At 36.9% G+C, this 21785-nt stretch overlaps 2 protein-coding genes across 2 annotated transcripts; one reads left to right on the top strand and one right to left on the bottom strand.

Moving 5' to 3' along the window:
• Window positions 1–292: 292 nt before the first annotated feature.
• On the top strand, window positions 293–7432 carry LOC107787175 (aldose 1-epimerase-like). The gene is made up of 5 exons (NM_001325432.1): window positions 293–479; window positions 771–820; window positions 6160–6283; window positions 6377–6484; window positions 6664–7432. Exons 1-5 carry the CDS (start codon window positions 305–307, stop codon window positions 7278–7280), a joined length of 1074 nt encoding a protein of 357 aa, NP_001312361.1. The 5' UTR covers window positions 293–304; the 3' UTR covers window positions 7281–7432.
• Window positions 7433–10107: 2675 nt separating this feature from the next.
• LOC107787176 (serine/threonine-protein kinase PBL34-like) lies at window positions 10108–18832 on the bottom strand. Its single transcript, XM_016608709.2, has 6 exons — window positions 17934–18832; window positions 16736–17058; window positions 16497–16632; window positions 12089–12225; window positions 11858–11981; window positions 10108–10834 (listed from the first exon to the last, which is right to left on the bottom strand). The coding sequence occupies exons 1-6, from the start codon at window positions 18103–18105 to the stop codon at window positions 10350–10352; spliced, it is 1377 nt and encodes a 458-aa protein (XP_016464195.1). The 5' UTR covers window positions 18106–18832; the 3' UTR covers window positions 10108–10349.
• Between the last annotated feature and the right edge of the window lie 2953 nt (window positions 18833–21785).

Here is a 21785-nt window from a genome sequence, read left to right as displayed (position 1 = left end):
AACGAGGGTGCCAATTTTTGTATTCACAAGTCAATGCAAACAGCCACGTTAACTATACATAAAATAATGGGAGACGGCTAACTTGACTGTGTCAATTTCAAGACTGGACAGTCTGGACTCATCATTGTCCATTTTCTACGGAGTTATCCCGGTTACACGCAGATTATTTAGGCAGACAACTTCTTTTTTGTTCACATGCACATAATAATCTAATCCCACAATAATGCCAGATGAATCCTAGGAGTGCATAAATTTAAGGCTGGAGAAGCTTCACTAAGGCACTCTAAAACAACTAGAGTTGACTATGTCTTCAAAGATTAGTCTGTTGTTGATCTGTTTGTTCATTCTTCATCTGTGTGCTGCTGCTAGTGTTAGAGGGCGCAAGATTGGAATCTATGAGATCAAGAAAGGAGATTTCTCTGTTAAGATCACTAATTATGGTGCCACAATCATTTCCGTCCTTCTTCCTGATAAGCATGGTATGTCTGTCTACCTTAATCAATCCCATCTTTTGACCACTCTTAACCGTAAGTCTCGGGTTCGAGCCGTGTGAAAGGAGAAGCCCTGGTAGTGGCATTCCTCTTTAGTGGGTCGCAAATCTGTATTAGTCAGTAGGGTATATCAAATCGTTAATTAAAAAAATTCCATCTTCCAGAAAACCTAGTCCTGTTTTAAATCTGCTTTGTTTGAACCTTCTTGATGTGTTTATCAGTACTGTTTTCTGCTATTCCTTGAAGAAATCAGTTTTACCTTGTGTTGATCCTTTCCAGGAAAAATAGGCGATGTTGTTCTGGGATATGACACCATCAAGGAATACAAGGTTAGTTCACGTTTGTTTGTCATTGTACTTCAATGCGTCTATCCCAAACTTGCTCTTTTCTAAAAATTCACATTCTCATTAAGAAAAACGAGAACAGAGAAAGAGAGAGGGTGGTTCAACTTTAAGTCACTAATTTTATTGAGCTGCTCCTACCTTGAATTGTGCCAATGTCAAACTCCATAGTCATTTGACAATTATCTAATTGTAGTTCCTTCAACAAAGATCGGGTCCCTAGCCTATAATATCTTCCCTAAACCTCCCATCTTTGTGAAGTATACTGAAGGATATTAGTGTTGCGGAAGCCAAATGTATATAGTGTGAATAAGTCACAACTACTATACCAAAAATTATGACAGCCACCAAATAATAAATAAGACAATAAAACAACAATAAAGGAAACACCAGAATTTACGAGGTTCGGCTAATTTTGCCTACTCCTCGGACACAACCAATATTTTATTCCACTCCAAAAATACAAGTGAAATAATACTAAAGAGAGAAGATACAAATGCCTTAAACAGATGAGAAGGCAAATGAGAGGTGTGTTTCAATCCTAAACATTAGGCCTTCTTTTATAGGGGAAAAATCCCCCCAAACTTAACTCCCAACCAATGTGGGACTTTGGCATTTTGCCAAACTTCAACAAATCTCCACCTTGGCAAAATTCCACATTTTCAATTCTCTCTCAATAACAAATTTTGGTTGTGTCTTCATCTTCAATCTTCAGTGTTCAACAATGTTGATCAAATCCAAACAATGTTGAAACTTGACCGCAGTCACCACCTTTGTCAGCATATCAGCAGGATTCTCTGTAGTATGAATTTTCTTCACCGTGACTCCACCTTCTTCTATGATTTCGCGTACGAAATGATACCGAACATCAATGTGCTTCGTCCTTGCATGATAAACTTGGTTCTTCGCTAATTGAATAGCACTTTGACTATCACAAAAATTGTGATACCTTTTTGTTCAACACCAAGCTCCTTTAGCAATCCTTGAAGCCAAATTGCCTCTTTCACAGCATCTGTAATAGCCATGTATTCTGCCTCTGTTGTAGACAAAGCAACTGTTGACTGCAAAGTAGACTTCCAACTAACTGGTGCCTTTGCAAAAGTAAACACATAACCAGTAGTTGATCTTCGTTTGTCCATATCACCCGCAAAATCTGAGTCACAATATCCAACTACAGACTGATTGTCTTCCTGCTCAAAAACTAACCCGACATCTACAGTATTATGAATATACCGTAGAATCCACTTCACAGCTTGCCAATGCTCCTTCCCTGGATTGTGCATATATCTGCTAATAACTCCAACAGCTTGTGAAATGTCAGGCCTTGTGCAAACCATTGCATACATCAAGCTACCAACAACATTTGCGTATGGTACCTTTGACATATACTCTCGTTCAGCTTCATCCATTGGCGACATAGTAGTACTTAGCTTAAAATGGGAAGCAAGTGGAGTACTAACTGGCTTAGTCTTGTCATCTATGCCAAAACGTTGAAGTACTCTCTTCAAATATTCCTTTTGAGATAAATAGAGTTTCTTTGAACGTCTATCTCTAATTATCTCCATGCCAAGAATTTTCTTTGCCTCACCCAAATCCTTCATCTCGAACTCCTTCTTCAGTTGAATCTTCAACTTATCAATTTCTTCCAAATTCTTGGAAGCTATCAACATATCATCAACATATAGGAGAAGATATACAAAGGAACCATCTTTAAGCTTGTGCAAATACACACAATGATCGTATTTGCTTCTCTTGTACCCTTGCTGCAACATAAACTCGTCAAATCGCTTGTACCATTGTCTAGAAGATTGTTTCAATCCGTACAACGATTTTTCAAGTTTGCACACCATATTTTCTTTTCCAGCAACTTTGAATCCTTCTGGCTGAGTCATGTAGATTTCCTCCTCCAAGTTTCCATGTAAAAACGCAGTTTTTACATCCATCTGAACTAGTTCCAAATCCAATTGTGCTACCAAAGCCAACATAATTCTAATGGAGGAATGTTTTACAACTGGAGAAAACACTTCATTGTAATCAATTTCCTCCTTTTGAGCATATCCTTTGGCCACCAATCTTGCTTTGTAGCGAACATCTACTTGGTTAGGAAATCCTTCTTTCTTTGCAAATACCCATTTGCACCCAATTGCTTTCTTTCCCTTCGGGAGATTGGCCAATCTCCATGTATGATTCTGATGAAGGGACTGTATTTCATCATTCATGGCAATCCTCCACTTATCTTCTTCTGAACTTTGGACAGCGTCTTTATAAGTAGTAGGAACATCATCAGCTACAATTGAGGTTGCACAAGCAACCGTCTCTATGAGACGAACAGGTTTCGTTATTGTTCTTTTTGGCCTGCTGGTTGCTATTGATTCAAGTTGTTGTTGAGATTCCTGAGTTGGAATCTCCTCTACTGGCTCTCCTTCCAGAGGGTAATCTTCATTTGTTTCCTCCTCTGCTTCTTGTGTAGGAAAAATAAATTTTCCCTCAAACTCCACCTGCTTAGAAGCACCTTCATTTTGTTTGGTATCTTCTGTTACCTTATTTACCATAGCAAATTCATCAAAGGTAACATCTCTGCTGAATATTACTTTCTTTGTCATAGGACACCATAAGCGATATCCTTTGACTCCAGAAGTAATTCCCATAAAAATAGCCTTCTTTGCCCTTGGATCCAATTTTGACTCCGTCACATGATAATATGCAGTTGAGCCAAACACGTGCAAAGAGTTATAATCTACAGCAGGTTTTCCGTACCATTTTTCAAATGGTGTTTTGCCATCAATAGCAGCAGATGGTAGACGATTAATGAGGTGGCATGCATATGTAATTGCCTCAGCCCAAAATTCTTTGCCCAAGCCAGCATTGGACAACATACACCGTACCTTCTCCAGCAAGGTCCGGTTCATACGTTCTGCCACTCCATTCTGTTGTGGTGTATGTCTAACAATGAAGTGTCGGATGATGCCATCATTTTCACAGACCTTATTGAAATGATCATTTTTGTATTCACCTCCATTGTCTGTGCGAATACACTTGATTCTCCTGCCTGTCTGATTCTCCACCATCGTCTTCCATTTGAGAAAAATTCCCAACACTTCATCTTTGCTCTTCATTGTATACACCCATACTCTTCGGGAAAAATCATCAACAAAGGTTACAAAATAGTGCTTCCCACCCAATGAAGGTGATTTGGAAGGACCCCAAACATCAGAGTGTACATAATCCAAAATGCCTTTAGTATTATGGATCGCTGTACCAAATTTAACCCTTGTCTGTTTCCCTTTAACACAATGCTCACAAAACTCCAAGTTGCAAGCCTTTACTCCTTTTAACAATCCTTGATCTGATAGAGTTTTCAAGGATTTTCCTCCAGCATGTCCCAAGCGCATGTGCCATAGCTTGGTTGCTTCTGCCTCTTTGTCGTCACTAGATGTTACTGTCGCTGTCCCAATAACTGTACTGCCACGATAGCGGTACATATTATTATTCTTCCGATTAGCCTTCATTACCACTAGTGCACCGGAGCATACTCTCATCACTCCATTTTCTGCAATGATTTTGAACCCTTTTGATTCTAGGGCTCCCACAGAGATGAGATTCTTCTTCAAATCCGGTACATATCGAACATCTATCAATGTTCTGATCATTCCATCATGGTTCCTTAATCGTATTGAACCAATGCCATATGAGGTAAGAGGGCTGTTATCCGCTGTGTGGATGACTCCATATTCTCCTTCTTGAAATTCCATGAACCAGTCCCTGTTGGGACACATATGATAGCTACAAGCCGAGTCCATCAACCATATGTCTGATGATGTTGATGACACTGTTGTAACTAATGAGAAGTCTGAATCATCACAATCAGCTACATTTGAATCCATAATAGCCTTTCCATTGTTATGTTTGGCCTTATTCTTCAACTTCGGACAGTCTTTCTTCCAGTGCCCTTTTTCTCGACAAAAGGCACATTCATCTTTACTGGGTCTGGATCTTGACTTGGATCTTCCCTTCTTTGTCCTCGTTTGATTTTGAGGACGACCCCTCACAAACAGTGCTTCTCCTTCTCCGCCCTTCTGTTTTTCTCGCTTTCTTTGTTCATAGCTGTACAAAGCTGAACAAACTTCTCTGAGAGAAATTTCGTCATTTCCATGGAGTAGAGTAGTTTCAAGGTGCTCGTACTCATCAGGAAGTGACGCCAACAACATTAAGGCCAAGTCACCATCATCATAAGTTGTATCCATATTTTGCAAATCTGTGACCAACTTATTGAAACTGGTGATATGTTCATTCATCGTGGTACCAGGAACATAGGTGAAGTGAAACAGTCTCTTCTTCATGTACAATTTATTTTGACTGTTTTTCTTCAAAAATTTATCCTCCAGTGCTTTCCATAATTTACTTGCAGAAGTTTCCTTTGTGTATGGATATTTCTGCTCTCTAGCAAGGTAGGATCGAATGGTACCGCAAGCAACACGGTTGATAATTCTCCAATCTTCTTCTCCAATAACATCTGGTTTCTTTTCTTCAATGGCCAGATCTAGCCCTTGTTGAAAAAGGACATCTAGAACCTCGCCTTGCCACATCCCAAAATGTCCGGACCCGTCAAAAATTTCTACCGCAAATTTCGCATTTGACACAATTCTTGTCATAAGCGAAGATGCCAATGATGACGTATTGTTGACACTTGATGTAGATTCTTCTTGTTTATTGTCCCCCATATTTGACACAAATATTATTTAATAGCTGACGACACAAATCAAGATTATTTCCTTTCTGATGTAGAAGATCAGACTAAGCTGCAACTACAGAGCATACTCAGACAGAACCTTGACTCAGTTACCAAGATAAATCTTTTCTGATGTGGAAGATCAGACTATGCTGCAACCACAGAGCATACTTAGACAGTACCTTGGCTCTGATACCAATTGTTGCGGAAGCCAAATGTATATAGTGTGAATAAGTCACAACTACTATACCAAAAATTATGACAGCCACCAAATAATAAATAAGACAATAAAACAACAATAAAGGAAACACCAGAATTTACGAGGTTCGGCTAATTTTGCCTACTCCTCGGACACAACCAATATTTTATTCCACTCCAAAAATACAAGTGAAATAATACTAAAGAGAGAAGATACAAATGCCTTAAACAGATGAGAAGGCAAATGAGAGGTGTGTTTCAATCCTAAACATTAGGCCTTCTTTTATAGGGGAAAAATCCCCCCCAAACTTAACTCCCAACCAATGTGGGACTTTGGCATTTTGCCAAACTTCAACAATTAGCTCCGTCTGTTTTCACTTAAGAACAAAATTTGGTGCAGAATGATACAAGTTATTTTGGAGCCGCACTTGGAAGGGTTGCTAACCGGATTGGTGGTGCTCAATTTACTTTGAATGGCACCCATTATAAGCTTGTTGCCAATGAAGGCGTAAACATGTTACATGGTACTCTCGCTATACATTTCCTTTTCTTTCTCTTCCCCTTTAGCCAAATTCCCTTTCTCTGTCTCTGATGTAACTAAATGTTCAAAAATATAGGTGGTCTTAAAGGATTTAGCAAAGTTGTCTGGAAGGTGAGCAAGTACGTGCGACATGGTCCAAGTCCTTACATAACTCTAACCTACTACAGTGCTGATGGTGAAGAAGGTAAATCTTCGTATCCATACAAGATAATTACACCCGTTGTTTCAGTTCATGTGGCGTAGTTGTCTGGATACGAAATTTAAGAACTAAGGCTTTTAGAACTTGTGATTTTAAACATGTCATGATATTTTTTTGGATAAAAGCATGACATTACGGGTAAACTCCATTGCTTTCTTATGTAGGGTTCCCTGGTGATGTTCTTGTCTCTGTTACTTATGCATTAAAAGACCCTTACAAACTTAGCGTGGTATTTAAGGCAAGAGCTCTAAACAAAGCCACTCCAATTAACCTGTCTCACCACCCTTACTGGAACATTGGTGGTCACAACAGTGGTGATGTCTTGTCCCAAGTTCTTCAAATCTATGCATCACACATCACTCCATTAGATAAACAGCACATTCCTACAGGCGAAATTTCCCCCGTCAAGAACACACCCTACGACTTCCTGAAACCCCGTAAGGTGGGGAGCAGGATCGATAAAATCCAAAATGGATATGACATTAACTATGCGCTTGACAGCAGTAGGAAAATGAAACCTGTGGCGATTGTTTTTGATAAGAAGTCAGGAAGAGTGATGGATATAAAAGCGACTGCACCTGGTGTGCAATTCTACACTGCAAACTTTGTCATTAATACAAAGGGAAAAGGTGGATATGTATATCAACCTCATTCAGCCTTGTGTTTGGAGACTCAAGGATTCCCGGATGCTGTCAATCATCCAAATTTCCCTTCAACTATTGTGATTCCTGGAAAGACCTACCTTCACTCCGTGTTGTACACGTTTTCTATCAAGAAATAATATGCTTATATTGTTTTTGTGTCTTTTGTATCTTCTGCATAAATTGATATTTCTGTCAAGGTTATATGTTCTTCCTGACAAATAATATACCTGACATTTGGACTCAATACAGTTGTGTTTTAATGGAGTTTACAGAGAACTGCTTTCAGATATATCAGAATTTGTTTTTAGTTAATAGTCTCCATTGAGTTTTCTGATCACATTGCTTCATAAAAATAGTCTGCATTTTCATAGGTGGCAATGTTTAGCCAAAGATGTGCTGTTGACATAATTCTGTTCCTACCCTTCTAAACATTGTACATTACATAATAACAACTAATGAATGTAGTTAGTAGAAGCAATCTAAAACATGGAGTATTAAAGAAGGTGAAATAGCACAATTAGAAACAAAAAGCTATTGCTACATACCAAAATGAATTAGATTGGTAAAGGTACAACTCACAAATCTTCGAGTTTATTCTGGACACAAATGCATTGATTATTTTAGAAACAAAATCTTACCTTTTTAAACTATGTTATACGAACTTAATCAGCTTACCTTTTTAATATTACTTTGGGGGTGGGGGTGGGGGATGGGGGGTGGAGGGTGCACTTCCACAACAACCAAAGAAAGTTGTTGATACAAAGTCGCAATGGAAACTGGGTAGCAAGCAGAGTGTTCAAACAGAAGGTTTAAAACCAAAACCTTCTGTTTTGTTATATCTTTATATTCTTTGGTTATGGGTTTTACTGTTATATACTACTAATGCAGAGCTGAGACAATTTCATGGGTGCTGAAGTATAATATTCAGAGGCGGATATAGTGTACTGTCTACGGGTCCAACTAAAAAATTGTAAGTAAAAATTCATTAAAATTGCAAAAATAATAGATATAAACCCATAACTTTAAAAATATAATGAGTTTGCAAGAATATTATGGAACAAGGTTGCAAGAATTTACAGCAGCTAATCCGCATGGGCAGCAGCAGACCATGTCGAGCAGTACAACTGGTACTCTTCCAATAATAAATCAGACTGGACAACAACAGCAACAGTTGAATGCAACAGCTGAGCAGCAAATTCAATTTGCGCAAGATCTTCAACAAATTGTTACAACCACTCCAACTATATCTTTGGAGGATAGAAAGCTTCTGGACGCATTGGTAATTTCTAAGCCTCTTAATTTGTTAACTCCATCTCAAGTTTGCAGCACTGGACAGCCGAGCAAGGTTAGAAATAATGTGCAAAGGGTTCAACAACATCAAGACAAGACAGTCATAACAAAGGCACAAGATGCAAATGTACTGATGACTCAAAACACTACCCAAAACTTGCCAAATACAGTAAACTTTGGAAGGGACATTTACGAAGAAGGAGAGGAAGATGAAATGTTGCAAGAATGTCGTGCACATGCAGTAAAACAAGGTGATTTATCACCAATGCATAGCGACAAAGGTAAGAAGACTCATACAAGGAAAAATAGTTGGGACGACAAGGTTAGTGATTTTTTAAATGTTAGGCGACCTCCAATGAGAGTTGCCAAACAAAAGCAGCTGCCCCAACTACATCAACGAGGTCCAACCGTTCAAAAAAGAAATGATGATTTTTGAATACATTTTGAACACGGGTGAGGAAAACAACAAAGAATTACAAATTGAAGATTTTACAAGTTTGGAAAAGAAGGGACAAGATTATAATTCCTACTACATTCTATTTTATCATTATATAAGTATTATCATTTGTAATATCATCACAGAGTATGTTATAAACTCTGTGATGATCATTGAATATTTGGTATTCTCCAGTTCTTATTTTTTACATGCTTGTTAGTAGGTGAGGCCTTTTTTTTGCCTCAATAGGATTAGTAAGGTAAGATTTAGCCCGGTTAGTGTTGCCTTGGTCCTATGCCTTTGGAAAAATATCCACACGGCTATGAGATTATATGCCCTCGTGAGACTTTGCCGGCAACTACACCATGAATCCTCTACATGAGGCTGCCATCATAAGGCAATGTGAGGCGCAGATGAATGATTATATAGCCAAGACATATGGGTAACAATACCGGTGCTATTGTCCCCCTTATTTGTACTTTTCCTAATTATTGTATTTTTCTTTTCTGTTATTAATAAAAAACTAGCCCTAGGGGCTTGCCTAGCGGATTGCCAAAAAAAAAAGAATCGGATCCATAAAGGCAATTTGCCTTTAGCTTCATTTGGTTTCTTTAGCTTTATTTTTGTCGAATTTAAATTCTTGATCCGCCTCTGATAATATTTTGTAACTTTCGATTATAGGCTCTACCGCTATAGTAATTATCCTTTGGACGACATCCAAGAAGCTGTTTCTACACAAAATAAATTCCTAAATAATTTCACAGAACCAAGATTGCAGCCTCCCCTAACATGAGTGAATGCTCAGGTTATAGACATAGTTATCCTAGTCACTGTGAGTGTGTTTGGTACGACGAATGTCATTTTTCCATGGAAAATGTTTTCTGATCCTTGATTTCTGAGTAGAAAATATTTTCTGGTAACCAAACATCAAAAAATGACTTACCAAATACACCCTAGATTCCTTACGAAGCAACCCTAAATCTCGGGTTACACTGCAATTTGTGTCCAAGAATTTCTCTTGCATGGACCACCATTGACGACGCCTCTGCACAAAATAAATCAAAACTATATGATCATAAATCATTAGTTTCTGAAATGCGGTCTCATGGAATGCACCCACATCACCATCATCATCAGAAATAGTGAGGTAGGCAATAGAAATGATTTATCCTGGAGGTGACCAGGAAATTACTATTTAAACCTATTAGCAAAATGTATGACCAACACTTGGACCTGCATTTCAAAACAAAAGTCTAATCTCCATATAAAGAAGTCTCAGTTTTCAAATTAGATAAAAAAGCACAAGCATACTAATTAATTACAGGTTGCATCAAAAAAAGTTTCTTCTTTAAGGATGCACTTGAAGTTTCCCCTTCTGCTTCCAGCATACTATAACGTCTTTTCATCAGCACGACTAGGCTGAGAAGAAACCAGTAAACAGCAAACGCTAAGTTGCTTCTCTGACAACCTAGCTAACTTTTTATGGTTGGTAAGTGAGGGTATAGTTAGAAGGTGAGGCATATGAACCATTTGGTGAAGAGAGGCTCTGAGCTGCATTACTCTTTGCTACAACCCCAGCTTGCACTTTATTGCCATTCTTGTCATTTGGGTTGACAATAACATCTTTAACTTGCGCTTCAGGAAATTTGGCAATGTCTTTCAGTAAAGGCAAAGGCTTCAGCATTTCAACGACTTCACTCATATGAGGTCTGTTTTTGGCATTCCTTCTAAGGCAGCGCGCAGCAATCTCAGTAGACCTAAATGCTCCTCTCTTTGAGAAGTGGCCTTCAAGACGAGGATCAATGATCTGACAAAACTGATGCCTATCTGAAAGAAATGGTTTTGCCCATGCCACTAAGTTATGTTCACCCCTGGGCCTGCTCTTGTCCATGGCTCTTCGGCCAGTCAGTATCTCAAGGAAAACCACTCCAAAGCTATAGACATCACTTTTCATTGAGAGATGTCCTGCCAAAAGTATAATAGTGTCAATAATCAGGTAATATACTGTAAAACCATCAAGAGATTATCTTACTTGCACCAATAGCAATTCTATGGTGTATAAATAAAATTGTTACGCATGGCTAATCGTCCCATATCTAGCATATTGCTGTTATGTCATAATACTTGACATCCTTGAAGCATGAAACTCTGAACAGCGGAGACCAAACATGGATATGGTTCTGGGATTACAGCCAAATAAATATAAGTATTTTATGGGTGTCCTATATTTCTACTGTATAATGAACGTATGAATAAAAATGGAATCTTTACTCGTGATTGACGACATAATGACCAACTTTAAGGTAATTATGTGTGCCTTGTATTTAGTACTGTCGATTTCAGCACAGGATATGGCAGCTCAATAAATATGAAAACTTCCTATAAAAGGCCAAATATAACCAGTACTTCATGCCATTATATCTTAAGGACATGTGAGTAAACATCATTTCGTACTTCAAATCCCGTTCCCCACCCTCTCTGAAGAAGGGAGAAAAAGAAAAAAGAAAAAGAAAGCAAGGAAAAGAAAATGCGGTCTAATATGGGTACAAGATCACGCGGTTGAATTTTGGCCTACCATTTAATAAGCACAACATGGTTTACCCTATCCAAGAATATAATACATTTCCCTCTCCAATCCATGGGCCATGTATTCCTATAACAAACTAACATATTCCTATAACAAACTAACATAAGTTCAACAATGGGATCTGTGTATTCCTTCATAATTCAATCCCGGCCACACACTGTGCGACTAAATTACCTCCTCCCTAGTGTCAACCTCATTTAAAAAGGAGTTAATTAATGGTTGCAGATTCCAAAAGCACCTTTCCTCCTCCAATAAATTCTGAACCTTGAAAAGACTTTCTTGGAATACAACCATAGTAAAAGAGTTAAAGCTTGCACAAAGCCTGAGAAATGCATTGTTTTCCCAAGAACAGCACAATTTGAAAAGAAGAAGAAAAAAAAGGAAGATAATTTTCAACTTACCAGTCATCACATACTCTGGAGCAGCGTAGCCATATGTTCCCATTACACGGGTTGAAACATGCGTCTTATCACCCTCAGGGCCATCTCTGGCCAGCCCAAAGTCTGAAAGTTTCGTGTTGTAGTTCTGGAATGACAATAACAATAATTGAAAGATATTTGAATATATCAAAGTAGTAACTATGGGGATATGCAGAGAAGATTCATAGTGTGTCAAGAATTTAAAATAATTACCGCATCTAATAAGACGTTCGATGCTTTAAAATCTCGATATATAACTGGTTTTTCAGCTTCTTCATGAAGATAGGCAAGGCCCTGTGCTGCCCCTAATGCTATTTTCATCCTGACGCACCAAGGAAGAGGCATGGACCCTGCAGAACAGTGAAAGAGAATATGGGAAGTGGACAGAGAGTAGAAAGAACTGACATAAACGTAAAATATGCAATATGAACTACAAAAAGCTGATGAGTTGATATACCATATCTAAGTGGTTCATCTGTATAGAAAACAGAGTAATGTAGAGGTAAATGCAGTCCTCTTATGGTCACGGAACGGAAAACTACGTATATAACTGGATGACAGCAATAAATTATGATATACCTACCATCTCTGCTCCAATTCTGCAGATACTATTACGGCCAAGTATGGAATTAATAAGAAGATTCCAGATAATATGATACGTTGGAGGGAGGGGAACCTCAGAGTAGGCTTTAAGGTCATGTGAAAGTATAAGGTTTAGCAGGCTGATATTCAAAGTAGAAGAAACTAAAGATAAATGATTTAAAGGAGAAATCTTTCTATTCAAATGAGGTGGACAACATTTTGAATCAACCAAAGGAAGCAAATTTTGCAAGGTAGTGGTGTATCTTCACGAAGTACAAGGATGATTAAAATTCTTTTTTCATTTTCAGGAAAAACCGCATGAATTCAATCCATTATACAAAGTTATGCACTACGAAGAATTACAAGGTTCGCAAGTAACTTTAGAACAATCTGAATACGAAAAATCAAATTCTACAGATGAAACCCTATGACAGGCAAAACTTATTGGCCTAGTCCCAGGAGGCACTCAATAAGACCTACAACTAAAGTCTCATCTTTCCCTTCTAGTTTCTAGTTTCATGCAAAACTGTTCAAAGTTATAGCAACACCCCAAAAAGGCGAAAATGCATAATTCCAAGAAATATTATCAATATCTTGCATGGGCCCTTTAAACCTGAGGTCGGATTGGAAAAAGGACTACTAACGGTTAGCTAAAATCCAAATCCATCTATAGTCTCCCTCATTTAGCGCATTACGTACATAACCTAAATTTCTCACCAGTCAACACTAATGTCACCTGTTTCTGATATTACCCTCACATGTCTTTTCATCACCTTGGTACAAGTTAGACATCACTAGTTTTGAATTAGATATGTTCATCATTTAAGCTCTCTAACAGAAGTGCCATTTCACATCTTTCATAGGTAGAAATATTAAATCTTCTGAATTATCCATTATTGTGCTTCTACTCAAGTGATTCACACCAACTTAATGCAGATTTTCCATGTAGACCCTACCATACTAAATTTTTTCCCAATCTTCCATTTCTCGTTCACTAATGTTGCATGCCAACCTCTTGCTAGCTTGTACAGGCCACCAATATGACCCTCTGCCTCTTTGAAGCCAAATGCAAAATTTAGCATGCATACACATTGTTACACAATAATAATTATCATTACTATTATTATTATTGTCATTATTATTATTATTATTATTATTATTATTATTATTATTATTATTATTATTATTATTATTATTATTATTTGATAAGGTAAAAATAATTTCATTAATGGTGGAAATACTCCCTTATATAAGTGGTATAAGAGATAGAGAATCTATAATAAGAAAATACGAGTCTCTAGCAAAGATACCCAATCATCCATATGACAGGAACCTCACGGGTGCTCTAAAATGAACCTAGGGATAAGAGACTATTCCTTAAATGTTGAAAGTCTCTATCAGTTCAAAAGCACTCATACTTCTCTCTTTCCAAAGGACCTCATGAGGGCTTGAGGAGCAATTTTCCACGACTTACGTCTTCTCTAACTTCTTTTTGGAAAATGCTTCCTTCGTTATGCCTGCCATTGTCCATTGTAAGTTGAACTATCTCAATAACTCACACCATAACCGAGATACTACTATAAATTAGGAGATTATTCACATCCGGATGTTTTACACGTGAAACACCAATTGATGTACGTGTTCCTCCTCTTCCTCAAGTTTTTCGCTATTACGATTGCACCCCTCACTGCGAGCCACGTAAAGAAGCAAATATTTCTTGGCACCGCCAGTATCTAGATTGATAGGTGTGGGAAATTCTTCCTTGACGAAGAGCTTAAGGTAATATAACCTAAATGAGAATGATCCGTCACTCCTGGTCTCCATCTACTCAAGTCCCGACTGACTACCTGGGTGTATTAATATTGTAAAATTGTTCAACCAGGTTTAGAAATTTTGCAATGAGGTTCCTCCAAAATCTTAGGTCTCAAAGAGCATCTCCTTCGTGCCTCCTCCATACCTTATGTACTGTCATCTCCTTCTAGCATAGATGTTTGGAAATATGAGCCTCAACGTACTACCCCCAAACTACCTGTGACCCCAAAAGCTGATCCTATTTTGATAACCCTGAGTTTGATGTACTTATTAAATGGTGTAAGTGTGCATATACCAATAGCAATAACAAGAACAATAATAATGTTGTAGTACTTAAATTAATATTATGATAAGTACAAACGTACACCATTATTACCAAGCTCTTGCATGAGTTATCGTCAAGTACATCCTTTCAAGCAAGTTATTTAAGGCACAACTATGGGATAATTGTTACAATTACAACTATTTAGTTTCTACCTCATCCCTAACTAGCACAAACCTCCATCACTAGCGGAGTCATATAAGGAGGAAGCTCTATGTACAGTTTTGAGTAGGAGCTATTTATTTTTCTACCATTAAAGTAGAGTCCTGATATTTCTATTTCCAATATAACATGTTTGGCAGTAGTTCATGTCCAGCTGAGCTTTAATTCATATCCAAACATATAGGTTATGGTTTCCATGCAGCAAGTTGAGCCTAAATGCTCTTTTTCAATGCTCACATTATGTTAATAAGTAGAAATACCTTTAGAAGAATAGTTAGAATTCATTAAATACGCGTGGTTTAGAGAATGCACGACCTCATGTCGGAGTAGGTAAGGTATAAATTGCAATTTCAAGAGGGTAACCATTTTATCAGAAGTGATTAACCATTTTAGGATCTCATTAAATGGCAGGGAATGAATGCATCTAACGTGTAATCTTGTACAAATTTTTATATCTGAAAGCTGTACTAATTATCTTGCTTCGCTTGGTTGTTCTAGCTACATGCATCTTAACAGCTCTGTCTGTTTATTAATCTCATCCCCTAAACTGTCTTTCGTAAACGAGTAGAAAGTTTACTAGCTGAATAAAGAAAAGACCACCTACATGCATTTTAATTAATTTTATTCACCTAAAGAAAACACCTAAATGCAATTTCACTTCAAATCAGATGAGTTATTAATTCTTGTACCAACTGCTTGTAATATGTTAAAACAATCTTAGATGGATAGCAGAATGTTAGTTGGTACAATATTTTTTCTAATCAAAATCTATCATATCTCCTCTAGTTTTGCTACAGAACACCAAGGTTTAAAAGAAAACTCAAAACACAAATTTGAAAGATGCCAAGATTCCCTATAAGGTAGCTTGTTTCACTTGGCTACTAGCAAAAGAGGCTGTCTTAACCCAGGATAATCTCATAAAGAGAGGAATCTCTTTGTGTTCAAGATGCTTTCTATGTGGGGAAAATGCTGAGACAGTTAGCCATCTATATCTACACTGCAAGATAACAGACCAACTATGGAAAATTTTTATTAGTCTTGGGGGTATTTCATGGACAATGTCCTGCAGGATTACTGAAGTTTTTCTTAGTTGGGAAGAAGCTGGAGCTGAAGCAACTAACAGAGATAGATGGAGGACTGTCCCAGCATATATCTGGTGGACAGTTTGGAAGGAAAGAAATGCTAGATGTTTTGAAGACAGAAGCAACTCAGTGCAAAAGATCAAATTCAATTGTATTCTTCTTTTCTGTTTTGGTGTAAACAGATTTACACAGAAGATACACTATCAATCTTAGACATACTAGGATCTTGCTAGGATTGCACACTAGCACATCTAGTTAGCATTTACCTGTAAATATGGTTTTCAGTACAACCTATGTACTGATTTTATTAATATATACAAATGTTATCAATTCAAAAAAAAAAAATTGAAAGATGCCATCATGCAGAAATTTCCTAACCATCAAAGCATAATAATTTATGATTGCAAGCAAATGCTGAAACTAAGTTAGGGTTAATATCAAATGCATAAAAAATAAAGATACTAGTCGGGCAAATATGATTCATAAGCCGGTAGTAAGCACATAGAACAATCCAAAACATAATCTTTAAATATTTTTACCACGAATGCAACCTAATGGAGAACTTATATGTTACATATTTTATTATGGAAGAGATTTATGCAGAATATGCTAATTGTCAAGCAAAACATACAGAAAAGCACAGGTATAACGTGGAACATACTTCTGAATAAGTGGTTCTCCAAACTTCCACGAGCCATAAACTCATAGACGAGCAGCCTCTGATCGTCTTCCATGCAATAACCTACTAATTTAACCAAATTCTGATGGTGGAGATTGCCAAGAAAGTTTACTTCAGCCTGTCAAATGAGGATAACTTGTAAATGGACATAAATAAATAAAAATACAGCATTAGACCTTCAAAGTCCAGAAAATGAAGACAAAAGCAAGAAAGTTCCGTACGAGCCACTCTTTATGACCCTGAAGTCCATTTTTATTGAGAGTCTTTACTGCAACAGGAAGTCCAGTGCCGGGTTTCACTGGTGAACTTCCATTCTCATTGATCCACCCTTTGTAAACAGGGCCAAAGCCGCCCACTCCAAGAAGACTTTCAGGTTTGAAGTTCCTTGTTGCCAACCTCAGCTCATTATAAGCAAAGTTTCGAAGCTGGGAAGCGATTTCCAGTTCCTTGCCTCTATTAGGAGTGGTTGGAGTAGATGATTCGACATCACTGGTTGTTGAAGAAAACAAAGTTGGAGCAACAGGAGGATCTCTGGTGGTCTCATCTGAAGATTTTAGTTTGAACATTCAGAAACTATGAACAATGGCGTCAAATTCCTAAGTAAAGCTTTATGCACACATATAAAGCTTCTTATTAACCAGATAAGAAAACTGAATTTGAGCAATGGATTCTCACAGGAATATTAGGAGTAAAACATGATCATATTCTTTAGCATATCTACAGATGAAAAAAACTCAAAACTCATCAGATAAAACATCCCCTCTCTGTTAACACAGACACAGCTGGTTTAGGCATTTCACTGCAAAACAGTTCTCCCACCAACATACTAAGACGTGTTGGAGAAAGGCATTTAGTAAATGAGAGTTGACACATTCAGATGAGGTAAAAATTTCCCTAACGAGAAAACCACTGAAGTGTTTTCCCCCTTATTTGGAGACTCAATGATGGTGCTCCTACTTTGCTTTAGGGTTCGACAACTTTAAAGAGTTCCTAAGCAGGGAAAAGTAGCATCTTTCAGCTTCTTCTGCTTTTTTCCTTCTTTTTGGTGTGTGTGCGCGCGCTGAAGGAGGGGGTGGAGATAACCAGATAGGTTAATTAGTTCAAAGAATAATCATTCTCCATTGACAATGTCACTGCTAATCAAGTTTATCTCATGGAAGCACATTGAAAATGAATGGGTTTAATGCAAAAATGAACAGCTTTTACTATCATGATATGACTAACTAAACCCCATTTGCTAGAGATACAGGCATTATTATTTGAAGCAAAAGAACTTAAGCTGCCCAAAGAAAATGGTGTTATCAACATGACAAAGAAAATTAAATCAGCTATAAAAGAAAAGCCATACAAGCTGGTAATTTTCAAGAGGATTAAAAGAAGAAAAAAAAACTAAAAAAGAACATTGATAGGAATTTATACCAGAAGTTCTGCTAGAGCCATTATCAACTTTAGACTTTGGTGACATGCACAGATATTTCAAAATTCTACAGCCCCCAAATGAAGCATTGTTAGCTTTCTTCATTGTTCCGTTCTTCTCCATTCTCAAACTTGTTTTCTTCAAGTTTATGTCTTCAGAAGCTAATAACCCCATTTGCTTCTTAACGCCCAATTTAAGCTTCGTTTTTTTTCCGAAAATAAATCATTCAATGCATCAAAATCTACTCTTTTACTCTCCTCTTATCCACAGTTAACTTTCTATTAATGCTTTTAATCTCCTTTTTTGAGACGTGTTAATCCAAAAGATTCCAAACCTCATCGATAATGTCGATACTAATCCATATGCCAGCAAAGAAAGAAAATACAAACAAGCATAAATTTGTAATTTTCTTCCTTGCATTAGAGTAATTAGTCATACAAAAAAGAAGTAGGGATTACAAAAATTTTGGCCCAAAATTATTAAACTGAAAAATAATGCACGAGAATAACCCATATGAATTGGGCCATTTGGAATTAGAAGAGTGAAAAATTCAGGTAATATGTCAGTCCTACTCATGCTTCTTCCATTGTTCTTCTACTTTGTACTCTTATTTTGTCACATTCTAACGTAAAAAGGACAGAACAAAATTACTAGGATCCAATCAGTAATAAACAAAAAGAGGGTTTCGAGAATAGAGACGACGACACGGACACGGACACGGACACGAACATGGGTGGGTTGTTTTTCGAGGCGGAGCGAAGCATGCTAACGACAACATGGGAGAGTGTCTTCAGTGCGTGCAAAAAGGGGGTTCAGATGGAATTTTGTGATACTTGCAGGCGCATATTTTAATTATTTTAAAATTTGTGGACTGACAGTTGAATAATCTGATTATCCAAATCTGATTGGATTTTCATCTTCTCAGCATTTAGTTCTAAGGGTTGGGTAGGTCTACGTTGCAGTCAAGAACGGTCTGTTGACGTTTTAATTTTTTTAGTTCGCTTTACCTTTTATTTGCAACCACCATTAAGCTTTTTCTTTTTCTCATTTTTTTTCCTTACTACTCCTTCGTCCATTTTTATGCGACTAGTCGGAAGGTACGCGCTATATCAATACAATATACTATTTCAAAATATTATAAAAGAATTAATAAATAATGTGTTTGACTTTTAAAATAAAAATTATTAGAAAAATATATAAGTTCTTGAAAATGATGACTACAAAATTATTTATTTAGCTGGCTCAATAAAAAAATAATTCATTTCATAAAAGTTCTTAGATGCCTTATTGCAGTTTATGAGGACTTCTATAGGAATATCTTATAAAAAAGTAGTGTTATTTCTAAGACCTAATACAAAAATAAACAAAAGAACATATAAATACTTTTATCAACAAAGATTTGTCTAAATAAGATAAATCAAAAAAATTGAATTTCTTTATCACTTTAGGAATAAAGAGGTTGGTGTTATGCTAGTAGAACAATTGATAAGGGGAAACCTTAAATGACTTACATTTTTTACAACCAAATAATTTAATATAGAACATAAGGGGAGTTGTCATTTGTAAAATAATAATAATAATAATAATAATAATAATAATAAAAATAATAATAACAATAATGACAATGAGAATATAGTTTGTATTCTATAATTTCCTCCTATTGCTTCAAGTTTGTATTTTTACGAATTTGACTTTTAATACTATTATTACCAATTTTGTCATATGCTAATGTTATTCTTATCAAAACAAATTTATCTATCTTATGAGATTTGTCAATTTGAAAATAATCTTACTCATATGATGAATGTAAAAAATAATTAAATTGATTCTTGTCAATTAGTTAATTCAAATGCTTTACTATTTGTTTATCAACGTTAAAAGGAAATAATTATTTTTGCTGATTTAAATTCTTCGTACTAGCTCATCTAATTTTAAATAATTAATTATAGTTATAATTTTATTTAAGTTATATTATCAAAGAGTAAAAAAAAAATAATTTGATATTTCACTAAAAAAAATAATTTGATATTCACTTTTTGGATTTTTGATTGTAGAATCTTTAATGTACTTGAATCTTGTCAACCATTTAAATATTTTGTTAGTGATTTTTTTCAATATGATCGGTGTTATTTTCAATTATTATGTTACAATAATAATAATTATCTATATCTATATTATATTAAAAGTACGAAGGTCATATCGAAATGTCCTTCGCCTTTTTACCATTCATAAGTGTATTAAATGTTGAATATAATTGGAATCCTAACAACTATTTTCTTGGGAAAAAAATAAACCAAATTGCCGCGTTCCTACCTAGTGTTTACACTGTTTGGGATTCTTGCCTATGCGGTTTACGTCCCATTTGTATCAGTTTTGGATTCAATTTCCCTTGACTCCTTGGTCTTGTTTAGGATTCAATTTCTTCTTAGTTACGCCCCTTTTGTATTAGTTTTGGATTCAATTCCATTCTCTCTTTGGTCTTGGTTTAGAATTTAATTCCTTCTTAGTTTACTGACTCGTAGTAGGATTGTCCCCTTCCTGTCTTTACTTTGTTTTGGATTCAATTTAGGTTTCTAGAGTTTTACAATCAAACCAATTTATAATAAGTGTTATTGGTCAAAATCTGATCACCCCGACCAGGCTGCCCATGACCTCCGTTTTAGCAATCGGGTAATGAAAGTTAATAGAGTCCACTTCATTTCTCCTCCACAATATCCGATAAATCGAAAAGAGCAACGCCTGGAATCACGACCAGAACGCACCGCAGGCCCGAGCGCGTCAAGTCACGCTGAGGGTGAAGGGATTTCAATTATATATATATAAACCATGAAGGCTTTCAAGGAGGGGGGGCCTTCTCCATTTTTTTTCCCACAAAAGGAAAATAAGAACAAAGCTCCATTCTTGTATCTTGTACAGAAAAAAGCAATTGTAATATTCTTTCCTCACGGACTGAGGAGAAGGCAATATTGAATCTTAATGAGGTTGTAGATATTTTCTCCATGCCCTACACATTTATTATTATGAAATCTCTTGGTCTGGAATCAATTAAGTTTGACTACGGTTTACCCCTCCATCTTTGATTGATTTGCCCAAAAAGAGTCTAACATCTTTTGAGTCAAACAATTTGGCGTCGTCTGTGGGGATTTCCTAGTGAAAACTCATAGTTTTTCCCAGATCAAAGCCGAGAAACACAATCATTCACCAAGAGAAGCACGAAAGGAGAATCTAACTCACGCGAGACATGGGAATAGCGCGTTGAGGGAAGGAGAAACAAATGAATTCACGAAACCTGGAATTCCTCGCCCCATCAGCTGCGAATATCCTGAACAAGGCAAACGATGCTACAATCCGACTCCCCCCTCCCAACCGGACCACTGGACGGGACCACCGGACGAGAGCGAAGAACATCTCACCCTCACCTCCCACACTTCGTCAAAGTAAGCACATAAGATCCGCGTGGACGAATATACGCAAGGACATCTAGATTGAAGAACGAAAATCACTTCGATGCAGCCGAAGCCTTCCCTGCCGGCATCATCTCTGTGCTGAACGGCCAGAGCCAGACAGGAAAAGTATAATGCGTGCACACCGCGAGCCTATGCGAAATGTTGATGCCTCGTGTCCACCAGTGTTGAACCATCTGATTCAAGCAATATCAAACAAACTGGGACTTCCACGGAAGATGGCCGACCCTCCATAAACTAGAAAGGTTCGACCTCGCTTGTACGTCGACGGGCTGTTATTTCGATAAGTTTGAAATAACACCCTTTAAGGCTAAGGGTCTTCGCCATCAAACGAAAGAAGGGGTTCGACCTCGCTCGAATATCAACAAGCTGTTATTTCGATGAGTTCGA

This window comes from Nicotiana tabacum, chromosome 3 (assembly GCF_000715075.1).
Source record: "Nicotiana tabacum cultivar K326 chromosome 3, ASM71507v2, whole genome shotgun sequence".
In the NCBI taxonomy this organism is placed as follows: Eukaryota; Viridiplantae; Streptophyta; class Magnoliopsida; order Solanales; family Solanaceae; genus Nicotiana; species Nicotiana tabacum.
Note: the sequence above shows the minus strand (reverse complement) of the source record. Positions and strands in the feature narration are given on the sequence as shown.